Source organism: Chelonus insularis, unplaced genomic scaffold, assembly GCF_013357705.1.
Source record: "Chelonus insularis isolate UGA/USDA-ARS -01 unplaced genomic scaffold, ASM1335770v1 contig_88_pilon, whole genome shotgun sequence".
NCBI lineage: Eukaryota > Metazoa > Arthropoda > Insecta > Hymenoptera > Braconidae > Chelonus > Chelonus insularis.
The window spans coordinates 1,236,244-1,264,158 of record NW_023276776.1 but is presented as its reverse complement, the minus strand read 5'-3'; the positions used below and the strand labels follow the sequence as shown (position 1 = coordinate 1,264,158).

The 27,915-nt window shown below is 29.6% G+C and overlaps 3 protein-coding genes, 1 long non-coding RNA gene and 1 other non-coding gene across 8 annotated transcripts; 3 read left to right on the top strand and 2 right to left on the bottom strand.

Moving 5' to 3' along the window:
* Window positions 1-272: 272 nt before the first annotated feature.
* LOC118071772 (mitochondrial import inner membrane translocase subunit Tim9-like) lies at window positions 273-811 on the bottom strand. Its single transcript, XM_035091159.1, has 2 exons — window positions 671-811; window positions 273-589 (listed from the first exon to the last, which is right to left on the bottom strand). Exons 1-2 carry the CDS (start codon window positions 719-721, stop codon window positions 362-364), a joined length of 279 nt encoding a protein of 92 aa, XP_034947050.1. The 5' UTR covers window positions 722-811; the 3' UTR covers window positions 273-361.
* Window positions 812-1,004: 193 nt separating this feature from the next.
* Window positions 1,005-27,913, top strand: LOC118072113 (MATH and LRR domain-containing protein PFE0570w-like). 4 transcript variants are annotated; one of them, XR_004690984.1, is made up of 8 exons: window positions 1,005-1,405; window positions 1,803-1,887; window positions 23,993-24,259; window positions 24,345-26,793; window positions 26,870-27,091; window positions 27,189-27,243; window positions 27,327-27,590; window positions 27,747-27,913. XR_004690984.1 is itself a non-coding variant. In XM_035091729.1 (7 exons), the coding sequence occupies exons 1-7, from the start codon at window positions 1,087-1,089 to the stop codon at window positions 27,353-27,355; spliced, it is 3,426 nt and encodes a 1,141-aa protein (XP_034947620.1). In that variant the 5' UTR covers window positions 1,005-1,086; the 3' UTR covers window positions 27,356-27,739. The 4 variants fall into 4 exon arrangements, 1 of the variants encoding a protein (XP_034947620.1); XR_004690983.1 differs by having other exon boundaries at window positions 27,327-27,612; XR_004690982.1 differs by having other exon boundaries at window positions 27,327-27,662.
* TRNAT-CGU (transfer RNA threonine (anticodon CGU)) lies at window positions 5,335-5,406 on the top strand. The gene has a single exon. It is a non-coding gene; the product is annotated as a tRNA-Thr (tRNA).
* Window positions 10,219-13,630, bottom strand: LOC118072116 (uncharacterized). Its single transcript, XR_004690985.1, has 5 exons — window positions 13,275-13,630; window positions 12,966-13,169; window positions 12,696-12,876; window positions 12,158-12,337; window positions 10,219-10,368 (listed from the first exon to the last, which is right to left on the bottom strand). It is a non-coding gene; the product is annotated as an uncharacterized lncRNA (long non-coding RNA).
* Pits (Protein interacting with Ttk69 and Sin3A) lies at window positions 13,774-20,696 on the top strand. The gene is made up of 5 exons (XM_035091730.1): window positions 13,774-15,036; window positions 18,956-19,110; window positions 19,197-19,383; window positions 19,478-19,725; window positions 19,815-20,696. The coding sequence occupies exons 1-5, from the start codon at window positions 14,295-14,297 to the stop codon at window positions 19,953-19,955; spliced, it is 1,473 nt and encodes a 490-aa protein (XP_034947621.1). The 5' UTR covers window positions 13,774-14,294; the 3' UTR covers window positions 19,956-20,696.
* Window positions 27,914-27,915: the final 2 nt, after the last annotated feature.

The following is a 27,915-nucleotide window of genomic DNA, read 5'->3' as shown; positions in this document are numbered from 1 at the left end:
TATGTACCTTATTAGATATTGCTTTTGTTTATTCAAAAGAGAATATGTAAACATTATTTATTCAATACATTGAAAGACATATAATCATTATTATAAATGTAATCAACAAAAAAATATTTATCAATAAATATTTAATTATTATTTCAATGCACTCAATTTTACAAGCTGAGAATATATATTAATTTAATGATCATTTATATTTAATCATAGTAAAATGGTGTTTATAATAATTTGTAAAACATATTAAGAATGAAAATATAAAGAAATTATGGTTATGTTCTTTCATCAATAAAGTTTAATTTGAATATAAATGCTTTTAATTATAAACTAGTGGAGAATTTTATACATCAAAATGAATTATTTATTTTCCTTCAAGTTTCTTTACAGTAGCCATCGCATTTTCGTTTATTACCATCTGATATTCTTGAAATCGTTGAGAAACCCTTTGATTCATCTTTAAATATTTTTCCATACAATTTAGAGCACATTTTTCTTCTTTATCTCTTATTTCTCGAGTTGTAAAATCAGATATACAATCAATAAAACAAACCTCTGAAAGTTTGTTATATGAAGATAAAAAATCTTTAAACTAAAAACAAATAATTCACAATAATATTATTAAAAATATAATTTATGACAGATATTGCATAGAAAAATATAAACTAATTACAGATTTTATTTGTTCAACTTCAACATCTGCAGGAACACCAGGTACTGCCATTATTTATTAATTAAAATTTAATTAAACAGAATTTAACAATTTATGAATGAGATATTCTTTTTAAGGTTATGAACTAATTCATGTGTATACTTTTTTAAATTTCCGATCGAATAAAATTAAATAATTTCAAATTTACCGCTTTGAATCTTTAGAATTACACGCCATCTAGATGTTTCGAACCTGTATTATCGACTCTACAGAAATATTCCAATATTTTAGGTTAAAATACCCAAGATGGCGATACTATATTTAATTGCATTTATTGTTCTATTTCAAATTGTAGAGGCCGTTAAAAATTGGTCAATCTAATTTTTAACAGCGTTTAACAGACGCTATTATTTTTCTAAAAAGTAATTAAGTGTAAAATGAAGTCAGTTGCATATCCAAAGTTAGAAAAACAAGCAAAAATAATTAAAACAATCAAGAGTCCATCTGAGAAACATTTAACTCTTTATTCAACGAAGGAACGAATAGATAAACAACATTTATTTACAAGGCGTCATAATGTTGCTAATCTTTTGGAGGCAAAAGAATCGAGAGAAAATAACCAAACAAACACTAACATTACTAATAAATCGTTAATGATGTTAAAACAAGAAATAAATGGATGGAAGAAGCAAAAAACATTATCAAAACAAGTTGAAAATAAACTTTATCACAGAAGAATAGAATCAGCGACATCAAGTAAGTTTATTTACTAGTTTTCTAGAACAATTTTATGTGAATTACTTTAAAAAAAAGTTTCAATTTTTCAAAAGTAACAGAAGCTAAATTGTTATTAATTAAAAGAGCAGAAGACTGAGACTACAAACTTCTCAGAACTAATTAAATTCCGGATTGAGACAACTTTTTTTTACACACATTTGTAAAAGCGTCATTGATACGAGTGAACGAGAGTTACGTGTAAATAAAAATATTTATATATCCTCAAATATTGATAAAATTGTATTTACTTTACAAACGGAAATATTGAGAATTTATGGAGATACATTCTACTGTAATATTATAATTGTATAATTATTAGATTCGTAGTAAAGTAAATTTCAATACTTAGTGACAATTTTTTCTATCCATTTTCTAGATATTCCAGAAGAATCAATTCATCACACGTCTCCAGTTTTTTCAGTTCACCATTCGAATGAGACCGAAGTCAATTCATCTTATTTGTGAGTATTTCTTTTTCATTTTTGCCATGTATTATCTATAATTTACGTGTCATCTTAAATAACTAAATTCTTACCAAAGTTAAAATAACACAAGATAAATGATAAGAATAATCTTCTACGGAAAGTAAATAAAGCATTTAAGTTACGAATAAACATCAAAGTTTTGTAATGAATGAAACATAGATATTTTGGAGGGTATAATATCATTGAATGTTATGACTGCCAAAAAGTAAACATTAGATAAGTAATAATTCTGACAAACATACGATAATTTAACATGAGTCTTAGATTAGTATCGCGAAATTTTTTTTTCAATGCTGTACATTGGCTATAAGTGTCTTATTCAATGTATTAATATAGAATAATCTTCATCAAACATTGTATGTTCAAAACGATAAAATTATAAGATTAAGTTCTATATAACGTTATATAACTATGAAAACAACGTGACAGTAGAAACAAAGGAAGTGTTGTGAACCATATGATGTTGGCCATGAAAGGATTATACGACGTCATCACTTAGAATTTTCGAAAGTCTTTCGTGTCCAAAAACTTACCGGTTTCGTGTGTACTCTTTTTATCTCTCTCTCTCTATTACAACCTACCTTCTTTTTTAGATAAAAATGACCGCATGACCTGCATTTTTTTTTAACCTTTAAATTCATCTGAATATGGCAGTTAATGATGATTGTATAAAAAAAAAAAAACTACATAATATAAAAACCTAATCATTATGTAATTAATGAAATTTGATATTAAATTTTTTCTAATTTATTTTTATAAAAGATATAATATATAAAAGGAAGATAGTATTAATAACTATTGATATGATATTCACGTTTTAAAAATGTTAATAAGGCTGACAGTGCTGTAGGTTAGTGAGAACAAAAGCCGCGTGCTAATAGGCCTTGTATTAAGTAATTCAATTCACGTAGTTGTAACAAAAATATTTTTGGCAGTGCTAAGTGATGCTTCACGAATTGCCAATGAATGATAATGCGCCTATAAAAATACTTGAGCGCAGTAGAGTACTATGTGAATTCATAATACTTTTTTTTTTTTATTTCATTCGGGTGAACGAATCAACTTGCGTTATAAATTTGCTAATAATTAGTACTTTTAGTTAGTTAAAAGGAAGATAAAAAGAATTAACAACAGTCACACAAGATGAACGTAATAAAAACATCAAGTTATTTTGAAGTCAATAAATATAATATAAACTATCCAAGCAGCATCGCATCATCTTAACCATGATAATAATGTAGGTTAGGTTCCCAGCGGTACGTTGAACAAAAATCAACATTCCCGAGTGAGCCAAGACTGACGCAAAAAGGCTGCAAACCGGTTTTCTTCACGTATAAATGGTAGACGGGTGTACAAAGCGATTTTTCATTTAAAATTCGCGGGAACATGTCTTTCACAACGTCGTATGATCAAATAAATATATATACAAGAGTACAGAAGGCTAACAAGTCTATAGCATGATAAACGATAGGTATTTTTTCTTCATTTATTTATACATATATACATATATCTTTAGCTATAAATTTTATTCATTTACGCAATTAAAAAAAAATATTGGAATCATTAAAAGTATGCCAAGTGATCAGTAGATTTCAACACTTTTTCTCCCCTCGTCGTCCCTTATTTTCATGTACTTCTATCCGGTGTGTATTTTTGACATAACTTATTCGCGACAACGCTATTGGTATTTATGACGTCAGATATTCCACCGGATACACGAGCCTCTTTTATACTACACAACAGTCATCATGGCTTGACAGTAGAAAAGCCAGGCTACTATTACTACTGCTACTATTACTATACTATATATCACTCTACCCCTCATCAGACGTTGCATTTTGAACTTAGCAACAGCAATCACGATCACGCGTACAGCTGTAAGTGGTCCTCAGCCGGTATATAAAATTTTTGTGATGAAAGCACAGTATAGTTGGAAGAGACGGCAACGTTGCAAACGTCTGCTAGGTTCAAGGGTACGAGCGGAGGTCGGTCCCACGACGAAGAAGAGAAGCCAAGAGAGAAAGGACGTCAAGAAAAGAGACGACTGTGTGGGAGGGGAAATGACGAAGAAAGAGGTCGATCGAAAAAGAAACCAATGTAATGGGTGTTTGCATTTGTGTAGAAAAACGAGTTCCTCAGGTATACATCATCATAATAACAAATGCCTAATTTTTAAATCTTACCTCAATTTTCAACGTCATGGTCAATATGTGACGTCAGGACTCTGCTGTGAGTTTAAGCAGATGAGTAACTTTAGATCCCTTTCTACTTAATTCTATAATCCCACAATGGAATACAGTTTAACACACTGTTGTGATGGTGCTACAGAGTGCTTTTAATGTGTGTGTGTGTGGGTCTATGTGTTGATGCACTTATAACACAACTAATATAAAGCCTTTAAAAGTTAACTTGCTGTGTCAGCAATACGATTTGCAAAACTATAGCTAATCACTAAATTTATTTAAACAAATTGATCTATTTGATGGTTTGTTTTTTTTCAATGACTTCCGGTTTTAATATATAAAAATTCAATAATAAGTTTTATTATATTTTTGCATTAATTCTTTCACTTTGATATCATTTTATTCATTCATGAGTATAACATCTGCTTAAGCTAACAATGAAACAGCTCCCTTATATCGTTGAATATCGTCCTAAAATACGCCATAGTTTACCCTAAAAAACATTCAATTTTTTCCTTTCTTCTTACTTCTGCTACTGTCAAATCCTTAAGATTCAAGACGCTACACCTCATCTGTCTTTCTTTCTTTTTCTTTAAGGAAATATTGAATCTTCTTCACCCGTACTGAGAGAAGTATTATACGCAAAACGGGAAGTGACAGCGGACATCTGCTCAATATCATCTAGAGAATTTATAAGCACTTTTAATATTTACCTTCAACCAACATTTTCAATTATTTCAAAATAAATTTTCTAATATTTTTAATATTGTAATTACTTTAAGAATTGTTCTCTCTTATATTCAATCCTGGGTTTTTCGGTACATATTACGTTCCGTCAGGTTATTAGAATTTAAGGAAAAATATTTAATTGGTTCAGGGTCAATAATTGTGTTTGATGATAGGTGAAGGTAAAAAGGTTCACCATACATGAACATTAATAAAAATTTGCTCTTAATTTCTTAAAATTCTTTAGCAATTTATGAAAGAAATTTATTTATTTATCAAAAATGATTTTTTTTGCATTGTTTTTAGAACATAATTTGCAAAAACCATTTTTTTATTGACAAAGGGTTTTGAATTATTGCCATTATTTGTAATTTATCTTTAATTCATAGTAATTTAGTAGGAATAAGATCATATTATCTCACTTTCTATCATTATTTTCCAAAACAATTAGGATAAAAAGTGCGAATTTTTTCAAAAATCTTCAAAAGATTCCAATTCGAGGGAATTTGGTGAAGCCTCTTTAGCTCAGTGGCAGAGCACTGGTCTCGTAAACCAGGGGTCGTGAGTTCAAACCTCACAGGAGGCAAGAGTTTTTTTTAATCCTTTATAATTCTCCTTCCCAACAATTATATCAATCAAAAGTCTGATTCGTATGTCCCATTTAAAGCCCCTTATATTTCATTCTAATGTCACATGATGATATTGTATCAAGAGTTTATTCCTTAGAAGTGGTTTTGTAAAAATATTTCGCATATTATTATAAATCAACTTCAAAGTGTTTTAGTAAAAAATAAAATAAAAAAAAAAAAAAAAACCATTAAATCCATATTTATCAATGCTGTGAGAAAGAACCTATATTTTTTGCTGCATGTTAGGAAAAAATCGAATGTAAAGAAACTGTATGAGTAATGCAATTTCGAATTCAGACAACGTTCTCTTATGTTCCGCGAATGCACTCCACGTATCGTAGAAAGAACGGAAGAAAGAGAGAACCAAGTCCCATGCGACCTCTTCGGTATTCAGACTCAAACAGTCTCACGATTTTCGTAAAATATTTTTACAAGGATGTAATACGAAAATGCTCGATTAAAATAAAAAAAAAAAAAAATGGTTCCAATTAAAGTTCCAAACAAAATAAATGCAATATGTTAATATTGCATTTATTTCGCAAAAATACTGTCAATCATTGCCAATATCTCTGATAATAATGACCCAATTAATTAGTAAATATTTACCAATCAATTTAATAGCCATCCGACGGCACCCTTATTTTCTCAAGATCGGTTGTACTTCTTTCCGGACCGGTTTTGTCGTACGGTCATCAAGTGACATTAACTGATGTAGAGTTCTAAAAGCACGTAATAGTTTATGTAGGCAAGGTAATGGTCTGAAAATAAATTTAAAATTATTTACATTCAAGAACAAAATTATATAGAAAGGGAAAAAAATAATTGGTTTAGGTATTTAATAATTCAATGATTTTTTTAACATAAAAGTGTCTTAAATATTACAAATACAGATATTTCACGATGATCCTTCCTCTTCTGTCGCCCTGGGGAGTTGGCCACATGATGGTTGCTGCGATTTACCGTATTCGTCGTGCATTCTCACTGTGTCGACCATCAACTCTGGTATTCTAGACTCGTGGGGGTTCGGGTACGCCCTCTTCTAGAACTACAAGAATACGTGACTAGCATAAGGGTGAAAGGCTAGAAAGATCCTCTACGAATCACAAAGTATTCAGCAATTATGGGGGGATGTTTTGTACGCGTTCAGATTTCAAATTTAAATCACAAAATTTTTGATTATTCTAAAACTACGTCAGAAATAAAAGTCAAGTTTGACTTGATAACTGAATGATTCTAATATTTTTATCAAAAATTTCCTACTTGTCTTATCTACTTCTGATTAAAAGCCAAACTTCACATCAACGTTTTATTAAGCAATTTATTTTAAAAACTAACGTCATTGAGTTATTTTAGTCTCCTAATCATCTCTAAATAATGGAAGACGATTCCAATGAAGGGGAAATTCTTGCAATTCGTTCAGGATTATCGCTCGTCGTGCGCCGATAACGCGTTCTTCTATCGACGATGATGGCGGCCCCGGGAAAATTATCAGCAACGACACGCAAGCGCAACGTGACTTTTTTTATACAACTACTATAAAGTCTATAAGGCCTATATACTTCCTTCGAGCGTGTTTCGAGTGCTCGATGTGCGTCCCCTTTACATATCGATACGCTTCAACGTTAATGTTTTTTTGCGCTATATTGGCTATGTGTATCATTCCGTTACGACGTACTTTTTATTTAAACACATTCAACATTTTAATATATTTTAAATAAATGAAAATATGGGAAATGATATTTTTTTTTGGTTGCATTCATCAGTTTGAGAAATTTGTACTATCAAATTTGAAATAAGAATTTTTTTCAATCTTGCTAAAAATGTCTTATTAATACGACATTACAGTCAAGGTCAATTCTGCAAAACCTTGAACAAGGTAGATGCAACAAGAAACCATATTCGTCGATGTATAAGAAGCAGAAGAACGAAGAAGTTGTCCTTGAATGCAGTTCTTTACATTAAAGTACATTGAAATATCCTCAATGATACATTTTTTTTTTTTTGCGTACTTTAAAATGAAACCTGTAAATTCTTATCATGGGTCTTTTTTGCCAATGACTTGAAGATAACGTCTTTATTCGTATACCTAACTGGATAAAAAGGATTAACCGGAAACAGCTGTGATTTTTTTTGACAATAGAATTGTACATTAAATTTACGCGACGATCGTTGGTATTGATTATTTAAAGAAACAGCTGGTTCTCGAACTTGTTCTTGAATCAATGTGCAGCTGGTTGAAAATTGTAGGTCGAATGTTCCGGATGAAAAGTTAATAAAGACAAAAGTGATTAATTAAAGGAAGAATATTTATCGGTCATTCATTTCCGAGTAATCACGTCATATGGATATTTATATGACATATTTTCCTTGTTATTTAAATGACGAAAGTTCTTGTGGTTTTATATTTACTCATCAGAAACAGTAAAAACTTTAATTTATGCACTCATAAGTGAATCTTGGATCCGCACTGATGTTGTATATACAAAATGAAAGAGTGAATAACCTCGAATTGTTGAGACTTTCGCCGATTGAAAAATCATAAGCAGTAGTCGACCTCGACCCTCCTTCATTCCAGACATGAATAAATATCAACTCATTTAGACTTTAAAAACAGAAGGAGAAAGATGTCATATGTAATTTAATGAAAAGAAGAAAAAAAAAAGTTCATGCTATTTGACTAGCTTTATTAATTCGCATAAAATAGCCAAGTCTTCGTAACCTACTATTTATGACAGAGCATTTATAACGTTTTCTGGAGTGGGAAAAATAAACAAAGACAACGAGATGCTGCCATCTGTTGTAAGGCACCTGACGTGCAGCAGGTGAATCGCATCAGGTGTTTCTCCTCCTTCAAGTCTAACGGGCGATCTTAGGTTCTCTTTTGAACAAAGAAAAGTGAAATTTGCCATCTGAATATTTGTATTATCATTAACTTCCTTGTATATAGAGTCCTAACCTTACAAATTAACACAAATAGTTTTTCAAAGTCAACATCATTCCCTTTTATTTATTTATTTATTTTTTTTAAAGATGAAATACTGCTAAGTAATCACGAAAATTTCAATTTTGCAAAAATAACTGGAAATGTAATAAGGAAAAGAAGAAAAACCGTCAAAGGTAAAGTATTCAACCGTTGCGTGAGTATTTAAAGTCACGCGATACAATGACATACATGAGAAAATACCTTTTAAGGATTTAACTGAAACACGCGAGATCGCGTTTGTACACACGTTTCGTCACACCCGGTGGTAGAAGAGGGAGTATATAAAAAAAAAAAATTAAAGAAATAAAAAAACAAGAACAAATGAGATACGCCATCACGCCATTAAACTGCCAGTGCAATATTCGCCGTCCGACGGCTCGAAAGAGGAATTCCGCGCACGAACAAAAGACAAAAAAGAACACTGCTGATGTATGAATATGAACGAAGAAGCATAATAAATAAAACAAAAAATAAAAGAGGAAGAATAAAGATAGACAATTGTAATATATTGAATTTGATAAACGTGCAACAATGTAACACAAATAATTAAATGAAAAAAAAAACATGACTGTAGATTCCGACAAAATCAGTATCATAAAAGTGCGCGCGTCGCTCAAATGATATTGACCCGAGAGATATTGAGAGAGTGATAATAGACACGATTGACATTTATAAATATATATATATATATATATAATGAAAATAAATGTTATCTTAAAAGTTGAAGATAATATATAAGTAATTGTTTATCAAAAATATTAGATAAAATGCAGACTGATAAAGATACGATCAAAAATTGTTGTGTTTCTATGCTGTTCTAGAGCCACCTCGAAGACTTTTGTAGTATACTCAAACATAAAGATGTAAGAACGAGAGAGAAGGAGTATATCGTGAATATGAACGTGCGCACGCGAGTTGGGAAGGGCAGACGAAAGATTTCACGTTGAAACCGGTTGCGCAGAAGCAAAACCAACGGTCGTGGGGTACAAAGAATCGACGTAAGTTGAAAGCAGTAACTGGCTCGCCATCCCGTTCACACACTGATACATGCAACTTTTACACACATTCATTAAACGACATATATCGTGGACTTCGTAGTAGATAACGACGTTGGGCTGCAATGTGACGTCACGCTCGTGTACGAGAAAATGGAAAAGAGAGAGAGAGAAAGAGATTGAAGTAAAATAGGCGGGCTAAGGGTGGAGTATTCTATCTTATACCTCTTTCTTTCTCTCTTTTAGCTTATTTTCTTGTTTACAAACAAGCATAAATGCGAATATCTTACGACACTTACGACATACATACATAACTTGGTCGTAGAAAAAAACATCATGACTTTGTTATGAGTAAAAAATAAATCTTTTTATTTTATTTGTCCGAGGTGACCACGTGACATTTGTATGTTAGCTTTTAACGCATTTAGATTTCCCAGTCACGTAGAGTTTCGTGACTGTTGGAGACTCATGACGTCAACGTCATTGCTCACGCACAATGTAGCAAAGTATGTTACTGTGGTCTGTGGTAACCATGGTCGGGTTTTCACGCGTCTCGGTCACCAATTATCATTATTGTCTTTAACGCAGCGTAGCGACTGATATGCTTTTCAATTGCATAAGCATCTATGTAATCGTTAAGAATTTTTTGCTACTTTGCATTTAATTCCGCGATTAAGTTCCAGTAAACTTATGCTATCACGAACTGCGAATAATGATAAAAAATGTATGTATATGAAGCAAAACAAAAAAAAAAAAATAACCGTAATATTATGAAGAAAAAAAAATTTGTATGCTTATTTTATTATCTTCTTCTTGAATTCCACCAATATTACATCCATTTTCATTCATCTTTGAGAAATGATTCTTCCACTCTTATGTCTTTCAATCATTTTTAAAAGTCTTGATATTACTTCCGGTAGGCCAAGGACATCACTTGAATCCTGAAAAGACATTAAAGGATGAGTATAAAATACATTGCATTCAGAAATTCTTTACGTTGAAAAGTAGAGGGGAATACTAGTATTATATGTGTAGAAGTGTGGTAGAACCTCACAGAAATAACCTAAGCCAACCTCTTCTCGGGTCAATATCGTAGCAGAGTATTTGATTGTACGACGAAAAGAGCCGACGCGAGGGGAGGAATGTATGTAGCGAACGAAGTTTTGCCAGCTGGTTAGTACCACAGCTCTGACGCTTTTTCGCCGGAAGGTTAGTAGATGAGGAACCGGATTGATTTTCTCTGAGACTCGGCTGTTCAACGACGCCAACCGGTATACCCGTGTCATGACATAAAAATTTTTATTCTCACATACCCCAATCCCCTTTTCTTTATTATATATATATATATTTTTAATAACCCCCAAATCGAAGGGTGAATCATCAAATATTTTTTCATCATCAAAATTCATAAAAAAAAAACTTATCATAAAAAATACCTAGAAATAAGATGGAAGATGATTTAATTATTATTTTCATTAATCTTTTTTAAATTTATTATGACACAATAAAGAACTAACGGAACGTAAGAATAAATGAACGCGACGAGTCGGATTTCCGGTGCGTGGGCTTGCGCTAGAGAATTGCAATTCTCCTCACCCCTTCTGCTATATACTTCTTATTAACTTGGCAACATTGGCAACGATATCTATCTCTTTCTTTCCTTCTTTGATTGCAGTTTTATGCACAAATTTTGCAAATATGACAACACTGTAGCGCCACGACGTTGCCAGACTTATCCGTTGCCGTATATTCACCATTCCCCATCATCGTCGTTGTCGTCGTCGTCGTAGACTGCGGATGACGTCACGATCCGCACGATAAACCGCGAGCACGTAGCACCGTCAGCCTGGTTTGGTCTGTCGACAGAGCGTGACTTACACTCGGAAAATAACTCGACTTCATCTTCCACTCCCTATTTTCTCTTTAGTTCTCTCATTGAATAATAATATATATTGTTATTATTACCATTACCTTCGCCATTATTATGTCAAGATTTATTGCATTTAATCATTTAATAATAGTTAATTATTATTTATTTTCATTTATAATTTCATATTTATGAAAAAAAAAATTCCATTCCAATGCTAATTTCTGGTGCTTTAATAATCATTCAATGTATTTGTAATGACCGAATTGTACGCAACTCACCGGTCCATTACGTCACTTTTAATTATCTTCATTGTATAACTGTTGACAGTGTAACGACACCAGCTATGTAGCCATTACAATAAAATACAAATTTATCATTTCTTTTTTTTTATTCTGTATCTCTTTATCATTGAGAAAACAGGTTTAGTCATTCATGTATATGAAATTTAAAACATAGTTAACATTTTTGGTAATATTCATTATTTTTAGATATATATATATATATATATTATCATCAATCAATCGTATGATATTATTTATCATCACTATGAGATAGTTCAAGGCCAATAGGCTTTTAAAATTTCTATTAATCAATTTAAAAATAAAAATGAAGATTGCAATAAGGCAAACAAATTTAGATATACTTTTTATTATTATATTTTAAAAGGTTAATAGAGGTTGAAGAATAAATATAAAAACAGAATTGAGGAGAAGTTAAAAACGATAATCATTTTGATATAAATTTAAAGTTAGTATTAGAAGATATTGAAGTGGTTTTACGATTTATTTACATCTTAAATTAAATGAAATTAAGTAAATAAATAGAAAAAACCTTCATATTAACGGATATAATACACTTACATGTGTGAAATATATAGGAGGGAGCTATTTTATCTTCTTATTCTTTGTTGTGAGTATTTCCTTTCTTTTTCTACACTTGCCTCTCTACCGAGAGATAAAAGTTCACGTTCACAGCTCGTGTTCGTTGCCAGTGGTTTTAACGTGATGTCAGAGAACGTAGTGATGTCACTTCTCGAACCACTGAATAATAGAAAACAAAGTCAGAGGTATATGTTTTATATATATATATATATATATATAGTCATTTCATCTGCACTCAATTTACCCCCCGGTATATATACAAACGTGACGTAGCTTAATTTCTAGAGATTCTATATACGATTTTGAGTGAAGTATATTTAACGTATTCAATCCAATAATTTTCTATTCACTTGCTTTCTCTCATTGCTTTATTTTGCATAAAGTGAGAAGGAAATCAAAATGGACGTAAGAAAGCGGTCAACGACTGAGTATATGTACGTTACGTAATTCTAGAACGATTTCTCCATTTGAAGTTCTTATAATAATAGTAAACAATAGATGACAATTAATTATATACATTTACGTATTATGACGTATTAATGAAAAAACATTTCATTAATTTTTATTAGATGATCATTTTAATAAATCTTGTGATATTCTTTAAAGTTTATTTTTCACTGCAATTCCAATTTATAAGATTTCTATTCACTTGATGAGTATTATTTTATATTTTGAAAGTTGAAAATAAATAAATGCTTCTGAAAAAAAGAAAAAATTGTAAAGTAAACTTCCTGAATTTTTCTCGATTATATTTTATTCATAAATTTCATTACTTTATAATACATACCAAACATAACCAATAGATAGGTAAACATGGAGTATGAACGACAATAATCCATACTTCTCGACGACCCCGTTAATATATTGTGCGTTGCTTTTTTTTTACACTAGCCAGTGACCTAGAATGACCTGACGAGTATTAATGCTATTTACGTCCCATGTATATTCAACTGCGTCTGGAGTAGAACGCACGTGCAAATTTCAACGGTTTCTAGTATACATACATCGATTGTGCAATAACACAAAAATTAAAATGTATGATTAAACTTTAAAATATAATTTTAAACAAGATATAATTCATTTTCATTATACTTACAAAAAATTGTTGAGGTTAAATTGTAAGAAATATAGGAAACAAAATGGAGAATGAAAATAAATCAAAATGAAAGAATGATGTATTTAAAACAAAATATGCATATAAAAATGACTCATCGAAGGCGAATAAAATAGTATTGGTTTTCTACGTCTTGAGAGTTTTTGGCGGGTGTGATGCTAGTCTGTTCAGTCGCACAATCGCGCGATCCCGGTTTGCCATTGCGCCGTGAGTACGTGTCCCCCGGGGTCGGGCGTCACTTACTCGGGGACAAGAGAGAGCGAGAGAGAGAGAGAGAGAAAGAGAGTGCCAGTCGGTCGAGCGCGAGAATGCGACGTGGGGAAGGGGCAAAGCTGCGCGACTAGTTATGCGCATGCGCAAGTAAGTCGTGACGTCGAATTTTGTGACGCCATGATCGCTTATTGGTTAAAACTCGAGCGCCGTTGGTTACAGAGTAGGGATTGACACCCGTAAGTTTGCTTCGTCGTCGCATTTTCAAGCGTTCCGCGTTTGTCGTCGTTGGTGTTTTTATGTTACTGGCTTGTTAAACACGGCCGCACACGAGAAAAGTTGAAGTGAATTTGCTTAAACGTGTAATTTGTGTTGTTTCACCGGAAACTCAAGTCGGTGATTACACGGATTTTTTTTTATTTCAACTACTGTGATTAGAAATATCAAATTGAAAGTTTTATTTTTTGCGACTCCACCCTTGTATTCAAAAGAAGAGTAAAATCGCGACAAAGATAACTTTGTGCGTGTAGTGAGATTATTCTCAGGATCGAGAGTGATCTGTTATTTTTGTTTACTGTTTTTATATATATCTATATTTAATACACAATCGTCAATTGGTTCTAAGTGATAGTGTAACAAAAAAAAAAAAAGCACACGAATGATCTTGTGCGAAATCATGCGATAAAGGATAATTTTTCTTTATTTTTTAGTGGTGTGAAGTAATATTTATAGCAATATAAAGAAAGTATACCTGGTATTGTCCAGAGTAATTTTGAAAAATTCAACATCAAGATGATGGGAAAACGAACGCAATGTTACCTTTGCGATCTGCCGCGCATGCCATGGGCAATGATAATGGAGTTCTCAGAGCCTGTATGCCGTGGATGCGTCAATTATGAAGGCGCTGATAGGATAGATTTAGTTTTAGAATCTGCTAAACAGTTGAAAAAAGCCCATGGTTTTCAGGATACAAGGCCATCAGCTTCTAAAGCATACAGAAGCGCGGGTCACGCTGAACACAATGGCGGTACAAATTTAGATGTTTTACCGATTCAAAATGCCGGCCAGGCTCATTCACGACATCACAATATAACGAATTATTCGCAACTTCATCATCGCAATTCTATAACTGATTTTAATTCAAATACTCGACAGCAACAACAACAGCAACAGCAACAACAACTCGTTGCAGCATCTCGTCAACAACATGATGAACCTCATGAATTAGCTAATGGCATCAGAAATAACAGTGTACGAATTTCAAATGCCCACCTGGCTGCTGTTTCTCATCATGTCAATATGAGTCACAGTCGTAACACACAATTAAAACGTGGAATATCATCCATTGATGAAGATGAACATGCTGAAAAAAGATTATCACTGGAAGAACAACATCCAGTTAGACCACCACTTACTCGTGGAGAATCTCTTCCAGCAGTCAGCCTTGCTGTAAGCTACGTTCAAGATAGAAGCAAAGAAAAACATCCTGTTAGAGCACCCAGTTTTGAGACTGCCACAACATTCAAGGCCAACGGTAAGTTCTTATTTGTTCTATCATTTTTTTTTCCTTTTTAATCCATTAGGCCACTATATAGTTACCATTGAAACTTAGAGTCAAGTGTTTTAATACATTTCTTCGAATAATTAAATAACAGTGATTAATTTGTCATTTATTTATAACGGTGATGATGAAAAACTACTAGAATGTCATTCAGTTAGAGAACTATCACAAAAAATATAAGAGGTCATTAAGTTTTATAATTAATACAGAAATAAAACTCTTAATGAATGAATTTAATTTAAATAATATAACTTGATTATCTTCTCCATTATAAATCTCTATTTATAATTATAAAAGTTTTACTTTTTCACATATTTCAACTTTGTAATTAAAAAATATTTATGAGTTTTCTTAAATATTCATTAATCATTTACCAAAATTTTATTATTATTTTGAAAATACTAATACATATATACATTATCATGACAATTTTCTATAATATTAACTTACTTTATATTTTGAATTAATAATTAGTTATCAAAGACAAAGTTGATTGAAAAATTCTTGGAAAGTAACATGTGAAAATCATGTTTGTGGTATAATGTCCGGATATTTGACGTCAAATTGAGTTATATTTAGATTTTCAAACCGATGAATGGATTATTCAGTTTAGTGTTGCAAGTATATAAATTTTGAAAATAAGACTCTCATATATTTCTCATCTTGATGCTTTTTTTTTCTTCTTTTAAATTTCTTTACAATTAAATTCTCTTCTTCAACATTATCTGATTTATTTTTATAAATAAAATAATTCACTTTTATATTTATGTGAAGAATGGTATAAATTTAACAAAAGAATTGGTAACTAATGTGGTTCAGGCTCGAGTGACTCATATCTCATTAATTCGTATTTGTTTATTTTTCCCCTTTCCCTCCCTTCGGAGTTCACATATGGTACGTCAAGCGATCGATAACACATCTGTTTCTCACTGTCCTTCAAGGAATAATATTTGATATTCTCTCTGACACGTGGATATGTTTTTTATTTTGTAACGATTATCTAAATTATATAATATATGTGACAATTACGTGATATATAATTTCAAACATACATTTGTGACTATTTCAAAAATATCTATAATATTGAATGGACCATTTTTGGTATAACGAATGATTTAAATATCTTTAATAATATAAATATATTATATATTATGGGATTACTTTTTTTTCTCATTCAATGTCTTAGATAATTTTATCATAAATTAAATAAGCTTTAACAAAAGAATAGTCTGGTTTGGTGTCGAATAATCTTTTATTTCTACTTTCATATGTTCAGTTAATCTAATGAGATTCACCTTTTTTTTTCTTAAAAGCAAACTGAGAAAACAATTAATTGATAAGTGGTGTATTTTAAAATTTTTTGAACTTCAATAATATTATATCGAAAGTTAATTAGAGTTTTTCAACGAAATATCTTTTCAATTTTATTGTTATGATTAGAATATTTTTTTTTTTACGTTCTTTTGGAAATGTGGTCATTTCTGAGAAAAATATTAGAACCGTTATATTCTGACCAGGATTGAATAGGATCTCTATAATTCCAAGAATCAAAGAGTGGGGTGTTATTTCAAGGTCATTTTAATGAAATAACCGTTAAGTTTCAAGGTTTTTCGTCAAATAATATAAAAATGACTTTTTAATTTTTCTTTCAATCATTTATTCATATCTTTTTCTATTTCTGTATTTTTAAAAATTATTTTTATTCCTAGAAAGTACAAGAATAAGATGATGATAAAAACATAAGAATCAACTACTGTCTCTCTGTATTTATTTCCGGTCGAAAAATAACTTCTTTGCTACTGTCAAGAAATACCACGATTTTGAAATAAACAGTTTCTATTTTATTTCAGACACCTACTATTATTTGTATTTAAAAAAGGGTAAAATAATAATAATGTATATTGAAAACTTGAATGAGTGAAATCGATTATTGAGTAAATAATTTTGCAATGATTTATTATTTGTAAATGTATTATTTGTATATGTTTTTTCTATGAAGTAAAAGATTATGTAAAAGCTTGGAAGCAAGTATATAATACGTAATGCGTTATCACGTCATGAGAATTTGACAAAACAAAAACGTATTGACAATCGCACGAATGGTGAGATAACGGGATAATTTAATACACGAGACTCTTGAGATATATATTCACGAACAGAGCACATGCGTTTGTCTTTTAACTTTATCTGTGCGTCATTATCATCCGTACAAGTGTATCACACCACGTTGAAAAAATAAAATTTAAAAATACGTTATAAATTATCTCATCAATTACATATAAAATTCTGCTAATCTGCTAAGTTAGAATGACATTTCCAGTCGTAGATATGTTTATTCTTGGCCTACGACTAATATATTATTATTTTATATTATTACTAAAAAATAAATTCAATTGAAGGTTAAAATTATATGTAAAAGAATTTCATTAACAAATGTTGAAAAAATTCTTCATTGAGGATAGAGTCAAGAAGTGAGAATTAGAATCAACAAGTTTTAAGTCCATTAATAATTCTTTTATTGTAACGCGTGCCAAATGCTGCATCCATATTGAAAGTATTGACGTAAAGTGGATGAAATAGAAGAAAAATTTATATTCATGTTTTTTTTACCATCAAACAACTTATTCCTTATTTTAATTGATTTTAAATACAGTAAGAATTATAAGATTTTAATTAAAAAAAAAAAAATTAATTATCAATACAATCTAATTTTATTTTATCAACGTTAAAATGTGTAGAAAAATCTGTTAATATCTTATGTTATATAATCAGTAATACATAAAGTAATTAATCTTTAATTGATAGACGTTTATGAGTAACATGGGTGGTGCATACAGTTATAGATGAATACTATAGTAAGTTATTGAATTATTCTATAGATATACATTTCTATTACTCTAGTTGGCTGTATGACTGACTACGTCATCAGTCAAGCTATAGAGGATATAATGCGGTATGTATTCGCGTTTTTGAAACAAGGCCACAACTCGCAACACAACGACCGGTGACTAAGCCATTACCCTTTTGCCCCTGGTATCTTGTCTCTCCTTTACGCTTGGGTTCTTGCGATGTCGGATGCGTGTGTGCACGCGAGGGAAAGGTGCTTATTTTACCCTCCTTACGTTTCTTCACTCTTTGTCTTCCTATATCATGATCTCTCTTGTGGTCACGGAAAAGTACCGGTCACATGTCCCGTCCACTAGGCGATTGCGTGTTCCATGTTGTCGTCGTCGTCGTCTCACTGACTGACTGACTCGTCGCTCCGGTTCCGTGCTGGATCTACTCCCAAACCGGTTTTACTGTCGTGACAATTTTTTTTAATTCTCTCCTTTTCCTCATTTTTATCTCCAGTTTCTGCTTCAAAAAGTGTTACATTTCACGCAAGTTCTATATTTTTCAAGTAATTATTACTATAATCTTTATAAAAAAAATTCCGTTTTTCCTTTTCTTTTGACTCGTAGATCATTTGTCTCTTGTTTTATGAATACATATATATATATGAAAGGTCTTAATCAATATTCAGTAAAGAAATTCTTTGGTCTTCATTTATAATTGGAAACGTGATATAATTATCTCACTTTACCATTCTATAAATATTATTGACGATTCTGCTATTGTACGTGCATTGATGAAATGTCGATAAATTGAATATTTAACATTCCGTCATGTTTATCATTGATGATTGTGTGAAAAGCATTAGTAATAGATGCAACAGAGTATGATAATATGTTAGTTTTGATGATTCAATTTATTTTATCATATACTTTCACCGTTTTCCATAATATATAATACAACAGAATAGTAGACATTGGCATTGAACTACAAACCATTAATTATGTAAGTCATAACACAGACATCAATATGATTATTAAACTATTCTTTTTTTTTTCAGGTGCTTACGTTGGCCCTTCAATTCCCCTTGCACCTGCTAATGTTGCGACAAATGGTGGTGGTGGTTCACCACTTCGTCCAAGGACTAGTCCACCACCGCCACCTCCACCACCCCAAGAGACTGGAGCAGGTAATCAACAAGGAAATCATCATCAGGTATTAATTTTGTTTCTAATTTGCTTTTTTTTTTATTTTATTTTCTAATTTATTGAAAAATTAAAACATAAATAATTTCTTTTTAGAGTTCAGCCGGTGGCCCTTCACCTATGGCCGCCTTAATGTCTGTTGCTGATACACTAACATCACCTGAACCTGTTCCCCAACCACCAAATAATCCAAGTCCCACCAGTAGAAGTCCACCAACCACTGCTACCAATGCTCAACAACGTAGTGTCTCGAGATGCTCTCAACATAGTCCCAATAACACAGGTATTAAAATAATTCTAGAACATAATCATAGTAGTAGAAAAGTATTGAAATATATTACTTGGATAGACTATAATTTATGATGATTATTCGATAGGAACAACAACAAAGAGACAAAATGGATCAAGACACGTATCATCAACAACAGTAATGACATCTTCAGAAGGTGCCAATGTACAACAAACCACTGGATCTGAACCAGTTCCAACTCCTGCTCTTAAATGTACACTTTGTCAGGGTCGTCTTGAGGATACTCATTTTGTTCAGTGTCCCAGTGTTCCTCATCATAAATTCTGCTTTCCTTGTAGCCGAGAAAGCATTAAAAGACAGGGTGCTGGTTCTGAGGTATGCATTAAAGTATATCTTAATGTTGTAAAAATATGTAATATTAGAAAGTGGAAACAAATAATAAATATTTTCTTTGTAAAAATCAGGTTTATTGTCCGAGTGGAGAGAAATGTCCTTTGGCTGATTCACATGTTCCTTGGGCATTTATGCAGGGAGAAATTGCCACAATTCTTGCTGAAGATACCACAGCTACTGGCTTGAAAGTTAAAAAAGAACGAGAAACTTAAAAAATTATTTATGATTTTTAAGGTTCAAGCTCAAATTTCAAACTGGACTCTCTTATTTATTAACATGAAAAAAGAGAAACAGTTTTTTCTTGGTGGAAAACCGTGAAGGATCCACCAAATATTGCTTTTGGTTGAAAAAATAAACTTGACGTGTTAATGTTACTCGCAAGACGAGTTAAACAAGGAATAGAGCCGAAGACGTAGAATTGGAATTATTGTAAGCTGTATATGCTTATTGTTATCACAAGAGAATCATGTCCGTATTCAAATATTTGTTTTTGTTATATTAATAATTCTGCGGACAAATTTTTAATTTTATATTGCAAATAACTTTTTGATGAAATTATTTAAAATTATTTCATCATTGGAAGTTCACTGATAGCAGTTGGTTTTGAGGAGAAGTCTTCGGTAATCAGGTCTGTTGGAAAATTATTCAATTTTTGCGTTACGATAACGCTAAAGCAGATTATTAAAAAAAAAAAAACATTCATTTTCTCTTCTTTTGTTCATACTAAGTTAAGTTCTAATAAATGCCACGGCTCTTTGTCACAAAAATTTGGTACCCTTTACAAAAAAAAAAAAAAAGAGAAAAAAAAGAAAAAAAAACTATTAAAGGGTTTTGTACTTAGGCTTAATCGCCTTGGTTTTAACCGTCACTAGACGATTTCAATGTATTTTTTAATGCAAAACATCTCTTGACGATTCATCCATTGTGGTTTAATAAACAATCATTAAGTTTCACATTTTTCTTTTCTATAATAACTATCGCTCAAAGCGATTCAGTTAATTATAATAATAGCCATTTCTTTCAAAGATCAATGGCTTTATTTCTCTGTAAATTGTGTACATGTGTATATAAATTTGACAATTATTATTAATAAATAAAATGAAATATACAATTAAAGGAGTAACCAACTTATCAATGTACAAAATAAAACAAAACCGAAGAGTCTTTTATTTGTCTTGTGCAGTTTCAAATATATAAAAAATATCATAAATATAAATATATATTTCTCCATACTAGTGCATAAATTTGCACATTCTAAGCTTTCAAATAAATTGAATCATTATTAAAATGATAATCGTCCACAAGAATATCATAAATCATACATAATAATGTTGATTTAATGCATAATATTTGATTATAAATTATTTAATTTGTTAAAAGATTATCGTCCAATTTTTTTTTTTTCTTATTTTTATAAATGACTCAACGGTTTTATTTCTATTAGTAGTAGATTTAATCTCAAGGATTGAAAAAGTCTTTGACTTTTCATATTTTTACTGAATAAAAAAAATAGAATATTTAAAAATAAATAAATAAACGACAGGAACTAAGCACTCGCTATTTCATAATATTTTAAGACAAAGGATAGTAGAATTGAAGAATTAAAAAATAAAATTAATTCAAACATTTATTGAGCATTAAAAATGATTTCGCTGCCGCCCATATTGTTTTTTTAAGTGGTGGAATTGCGATTGTTTAAATAGAAGTGTGATACCGAATAGAAATAAAACAAATTATTGGATTCAAAAATATTTGCAAGTGATACAGGAATACTTTTGAGTCATGATTTATAATAATCTGCGCCTCCCTAATGGGTGATAATTTTTTTTGTATATATTTGTATAAAAAACAACCGAATCGACGACTTTAAGATATGTATCTATTAATATAAGCGATATTAAAGTATTTAGAAATGCGGTTAAATCATTAAATTGAATATTATAGTCAACGTTTTCAGGTTTTACACTCCGCCCGTTTTATTAATCTTGTTTTTCATCTTATTACGAATTTTGTTAAATAAATTCATAAAATTTTTAAATAGAAAAAATAAAAAATTCGTTATCAAAATAAAATAAATGTATAAAAATGATTTTGATAAAAACATAAAAGATAATTTTGTGAAAAAGAATTATCATAAATTTGTCAATAAAAATATAAATAATCTAATTGTTTATTTATAATTATTACGTAAAATTACGGCTGATTTTTTATAAAAGTAAGAATGTAATTTTGTCGGATTATTATTTTTTTTTTTTTTTTAATATCTATAAATTGTTAATTATATTAAAAGTGGCATTGATATAACTTTAAATGAATTTCTTTTTGAGATATTCAAAAATAGTGAGCATTGATAGCTTTATTTATTTTCTATTTAATTGCCATTAAAAATTAATTTTTACTATTCATTACTCTTTGCAGTCATCAAAAAAAAAAAAAAATATAAATTTTTCAGAAATATTACATCACTGATAAATCAACCAAAAAATAAAAACAATTTTAATGGAACATGAAATTAATCTATATTTATGGGTCATATAACTCTTGACTCTTTTTCTATTACAAAAAAAGAAAAAAAAAATACTATATACTAATTAAAAATAGTAAAATAACAAAATGAAAAAAATGTCATCGAATGGCAATTATAGTAGTGAATAAAAATAAAAATTTTTTTTTTTTTAGTATATCACAACTTGGAATGTGTAATAATGTACTGTTTATCGTATGTATGCAAACGAAGTAAAAAAAGCAAAAATATATATGTTGATGTGTAACAATTGTGTCCATTTATTTGTAATTCATTATTTACATCATGATAATTAGACTGAATGTTGCGAATTTTTCGGATAAATTATTTTAATTATTCTAAAACATTAAATTTATATTATAAAGATAATTTTTAATTTATTTGTATTATTTATATAATTTCTTAAGTAATAATAATATAAAGTAAAAGTGACGAAATATTTTTTTTTATCAATTGCATTGAAAATCATTTTAATGATAAACTCTGAGAAAAATATTTATTTCCGCTATTAAGATCTATTTCAATTTAATCTGAAGCTTTTGTGAGTTTTTTTATTCTCACTTTTTATATTTTATTGTGTGTGCTGAAATAAAAATCAATGCCGACGCATTCAGTGACGATGAGCTCATGGAAGGGTGAAAAAATAAGCAGAGAGGGAAAAGGTTCGCGCAATATTGATCCGCTGGGGTCCAGACAGTTTGAAAATTCCCTGCAAATGGTTCAACTTCTAGCATTGATATGTTTTATGCGAATGCTAATATTATGTATGTTATATTTTATACACATATATTGATGTAATATTCACTTCAAGTAGAACTATTTTGTTAACTTTAACACATTTCATTGAATACTTTTATCTTAATTCATTTTTACCATATAATTATTTCAAGACTATCTATATTAAATGAATTTTAAATTTAGATCATTCAATAAATTAATTAACACAATTATACTCCATTCTGCAAGAAAACTAATGAATCTTTAATTTTATTTTAATGAGTTTACTCTCAATGAACGTTGCCTTCATTTCACTATTAATCTATTTTCGTATAAAACCAATTATTATCAACTATAATTATTAAACATCTTTATATGAATATCTATTATAAAAATATTAATTACAAATTATTCAATTTTTTCCTACTTAATACTGCATTTATTTAAATATTATTTATTGTAATTATTCTTCAATTCAAAATAATTAAATTATTTAATTAAATAATCATCCAGCTTGGAATAAAATATTAGAAATTAATTTAATATTAATAAGTGATATTACAAATTTTTTTGAGTTACTAAATTAATGCGGATGTATGATATCAGTATATCTCCTTTAAAACTCAACAAATGCAGCATTTGCTGTAATTGTAAAAAAAATTTTATGTTTTTTTCCGAGTAATGACAATAGACCACAATAATTTTTTTTATTGTTTACCATAAGGTAATGTGAATTATTAATTAATTTTATAAATACATTACAGAAGTTTTTATGATAAAAATATTCCACAATGGATTAACAATTGAGACAATTTTTCCCCTTTAAGAATCAATATGTTTAGGCCTTCGTCCACTGACTCAGCCTGTTAGGGTCAAGCATATGACGTAATAGATTGTACGAAACAGTTTAGTAACTGACAACAACTGACGTACAGTTTGTCGATACTTTGACCCTTCTTTCTTGTTGCTGAACCTAACGTAGTAATCGATTTTCGTCCATTGTTACAGGAACGAGAGAGCTAGGAAGGATGTTGGAAATACAATCATAAGCAGCTCTACTCAAGCCCATAATAGAGACGAACAAATGGAAGAAAATATGATTACTCGTGAATATTATTCAGATCTTCATTCTCCAGAAGAATGTTCAAAAAGTCTAAATAACAGTTCAGATACTTGGGAAGCTCTTGAAAATGCTGAAAAACTTTTACAAAAAGCAAGAAAAAATATCATGAAGTCAACTTATGATGTTCCTTGGCTTGATTTAACTTTAAATCGGTAAAATAATATATTTATGATATTACATTTTGTGAATAAATCGACAGTATAGTTTATTAATGAAATGTAAATTTCTTTTTTCTAGAGCTTCTTCTTCAGACTTAGATGAAATTGATTCCAAAGTTCGACAACGAGTAATTACTAAACTTCAAGAAGTAAATAAGCCAAAATTATGTGAAAAGCAAATTTTTTTCAGTGAGGATCAAAATGTTTTATCGTCAGAAAGTCCAAAAGATAAAAATGTTATTTCTGGAAGGCAAATGGAGATAAACAAAACATATCAATCTTCAGTAAAATTAGTTGAAACATGTAGAAAATGTTCAGAAGAAAAGATAAGAAATAAATTGAACGAGAAATGTAAGTTAGAAGCTTTAAAACAAGTCAAAAATGGGAAAGTTGAAACTAGGACTAGTACAGAAACTATTAATAGTAACAGCAGTACCAGAAACAAGAAAACTCAACTACCAGTTAGAAATATTAAAAAATGTAGTTTAATATCAAATTCATGTGATAATTTTACAAAAAAAAAAGTCAAAACTTTGAGAGCTTCTTCAGTACGAAATGAATCTTCGAAACAAAAAAAATATGATGAGATACTGATTGATAAAGCAGTTCAAACAAGTTTTAAAGACCAGGTTATAGAAGAGACTGCTTCTTTACTAAAAGATAGAGAACAGAATCAGTTAAGAGAACTTACAGATAAAGAAGAAACACGTCCACTTAAAATGTTGAATAGTCCAAAAAATTCAGAAGAATTTCAAATAATTATGAAAAATGATCATGAAACCAAAACACGTGATAATGACATTTCCAATGTGAAGAATGTAAAGGAAGGAGAATTGAAGGAAAATTTTGTCAAGTTTTTATGCCAAATAAGCAACGAATTTGAGAATCCTGTTGAGATTCTTTCAAATTCACCAAAAAATTTAAATGCATACAAAAATAGTGAAATTTCTGATAATAAATCATGGTATGAAGAGTTTTGTAATGAATGGGAGACTGAAGAAATAGATTTATATTCACCGAATCTAGTAAATTTGGATAAAATATTATGCAATTTAGATAAAAATATGGAAAAAATAATCGAAGATACTAATAAATTAGAAACTTTATTTACTGAAGCTAAAAGTTACAATAAACCTGATGAGACTGCTAATAAAATAGACAACAGAGATAATATAAATGATGAATCATTCCTACTAGATGAAAGATCAATCAATTTACATGAACAAGTTAATTTCACTGATACATTACCAAAGAACCCTATTAATCTTAGAAATAATCATGAAAATGAATTATCAGATGGATCAGACAGAAGTAAAACATCTGATGAGATGAAATTTATTTTAGAACCAAAATCTCGAATTTCAAGTTACGAAAGTGTTTCCAGTGATGTTTTTTATCAACAAGCTAGATTTTCAACTCCATTAAATAATTATAAAAATATTGAAGTCTCTCATCATCATCATGTTAATAAAAAAAATGTTGATATTAATTGTTGTGATCATAAAAAGCATTCCATCACCGAACAGAAAAGTAATGTAGACGTTAATATTGATGTAAAAAATGATGTGAACGTTTTTATTACACGTAATCAACTGTCATCAATCTCATGTGAAGAAAAAAATTCAGAACTAACTAAAGAAAAAATAGTTGATAGTCAGAAGGAAAAAAATAAGGATTTGAAATCTACTTTAGTTGAAAAGTTTAATGAAAAATCTGATTGCTCAAATATTTCTGAAAATAATGATACTGATGATCAACAGCATAATATTATTTCCAATTCTGTTGAACACTTATCTTCAAACTCACCAATTAACAGCCATCATGTTAGTATAAGTAATAATAATAAAAAAAGCAATCCAATGAATGAAATAGCTGAAAAACATCATCAAGAACAATCGGAAAAATCGGTAGCTGATGATAAAATAACAAAACACGATCATTCATCGGAAGGTAGTGATAGTGAGATGGCAAAGGGAAAAAATGAAGCAGATGAAAACAATCTTAGAATAAATAAAGTCGAACGAAATAACAAATTAACACCTGCATCATCAAAGAATGATACTCATAACCGTACTTCTTATGATATATCAGCTATCTATTCAGAAAATTTCGAAGATTCAGTAACCGAAATTAAGAGTATACTGAAAGAACATGATACAGATAAAAGTAAAAGTTATTCATCAGAAAAAAAGATAGAAAGGAATAATAATGATAATATTGAAAACAGGACTTTAACTGAGAATGAAAGTGAAAAAATACTTTCTTATAATATTAAAAATACAAATATAGATTTAGAAATAAATGAAATGAGCAAATCAATTTCTCTTCACGTGAAAATAGATGAAAATCCTTCAAATAAATTTGAACCCAAAAGTTCACTCGCTGATACTAGTGATAAATCACTTGAAAAAAATAACAATGACATGGAAGATAAATTATTTTCATCTACATCAATTTCTCGTTCTTCTTCAAGAAAGTCAATATCAAGTTCTATCTCAAATAGCAAAAAATTAAAAATAAATAAAATAGTAAGTTTTGAAAAATATAAATCAAAAATTATGTGTAATTTATAAATCAACTTTTTTACTGAAATTATTGTTTCAGGGATTGTCTAGTTCTGAAGATTTTTCAGAAGGGGAAATTCATGTACCGGAGTCCTGTTCATATTCTATTGGTGAAATAAAAATTCCTAAATCTCAACTTGAAGAATTAACAAAGTATAATGAAATATTGTTTCGTGAAAATCTTCATTCAAGTTCTGGTTCATATTCTTTTGGTGAAATTCGAATTCCAGAATCTTCGAAACAATTAAAGAAAAAAAATAGCGTTAGTATAATTTTTCATTTCATTTTATTATCAGTATTATGTAAATAATAATTAATGTTACCCATTCCTTACAACGAATTGACATTATTTATTTCAGTCTCAAACGCAAAGTTGCGGAGAAATATTGGATACAGATGTAGAATTGACTTCAAGTAAGGAAATGAATAAATAAAATGACAAAAAGTTTTCTTTATTTAAATGATAGCACAAAAGAAATGAATTTTTTTTGTTGTAGGTCTCGAATCGCCAGGCGAAATTAAATGATTGAAATATATTATATTAAAATAACAGAAGGATGATAAAAACATTGTATAAAAAAAACACTTATCTGACTTTAGTTCTGTGTCCGGCTTTTATTTAATATGTATATAAATAAGTTTTCCATCTAAAATATATATTTACGAGATATAACACCTACCTTACGCCTTTGTATATCTAAGATATAAAGTAGTATTTTAGTTTTGGCACAAGAGCGACACAACGTATATAATACGACGTAGTAACTATGTTTTTGAATATACGTAATTTGTATTTATATTTTTAAAAAAACCAATAATTTTCAATTATTTGAGTAATTAATTAATAAAAATACAATCATAAAAGTGACAAAATTATGACTTCTTATTGTATTTATAATTTTAATTATTGTTTCCAGATGAGATTTATGAGTTGTACAGGTGGTTGCACGTGATATAAACTCAAGTTTTTATAAAACTATAATTTAAGGTCATCAAATATGAAACTAGTCAAGTTTTACAAAAATATACAATAGATAGTTATGATATTTAATTAAACAAGTGAGATCATTGTTACATAGATAATAA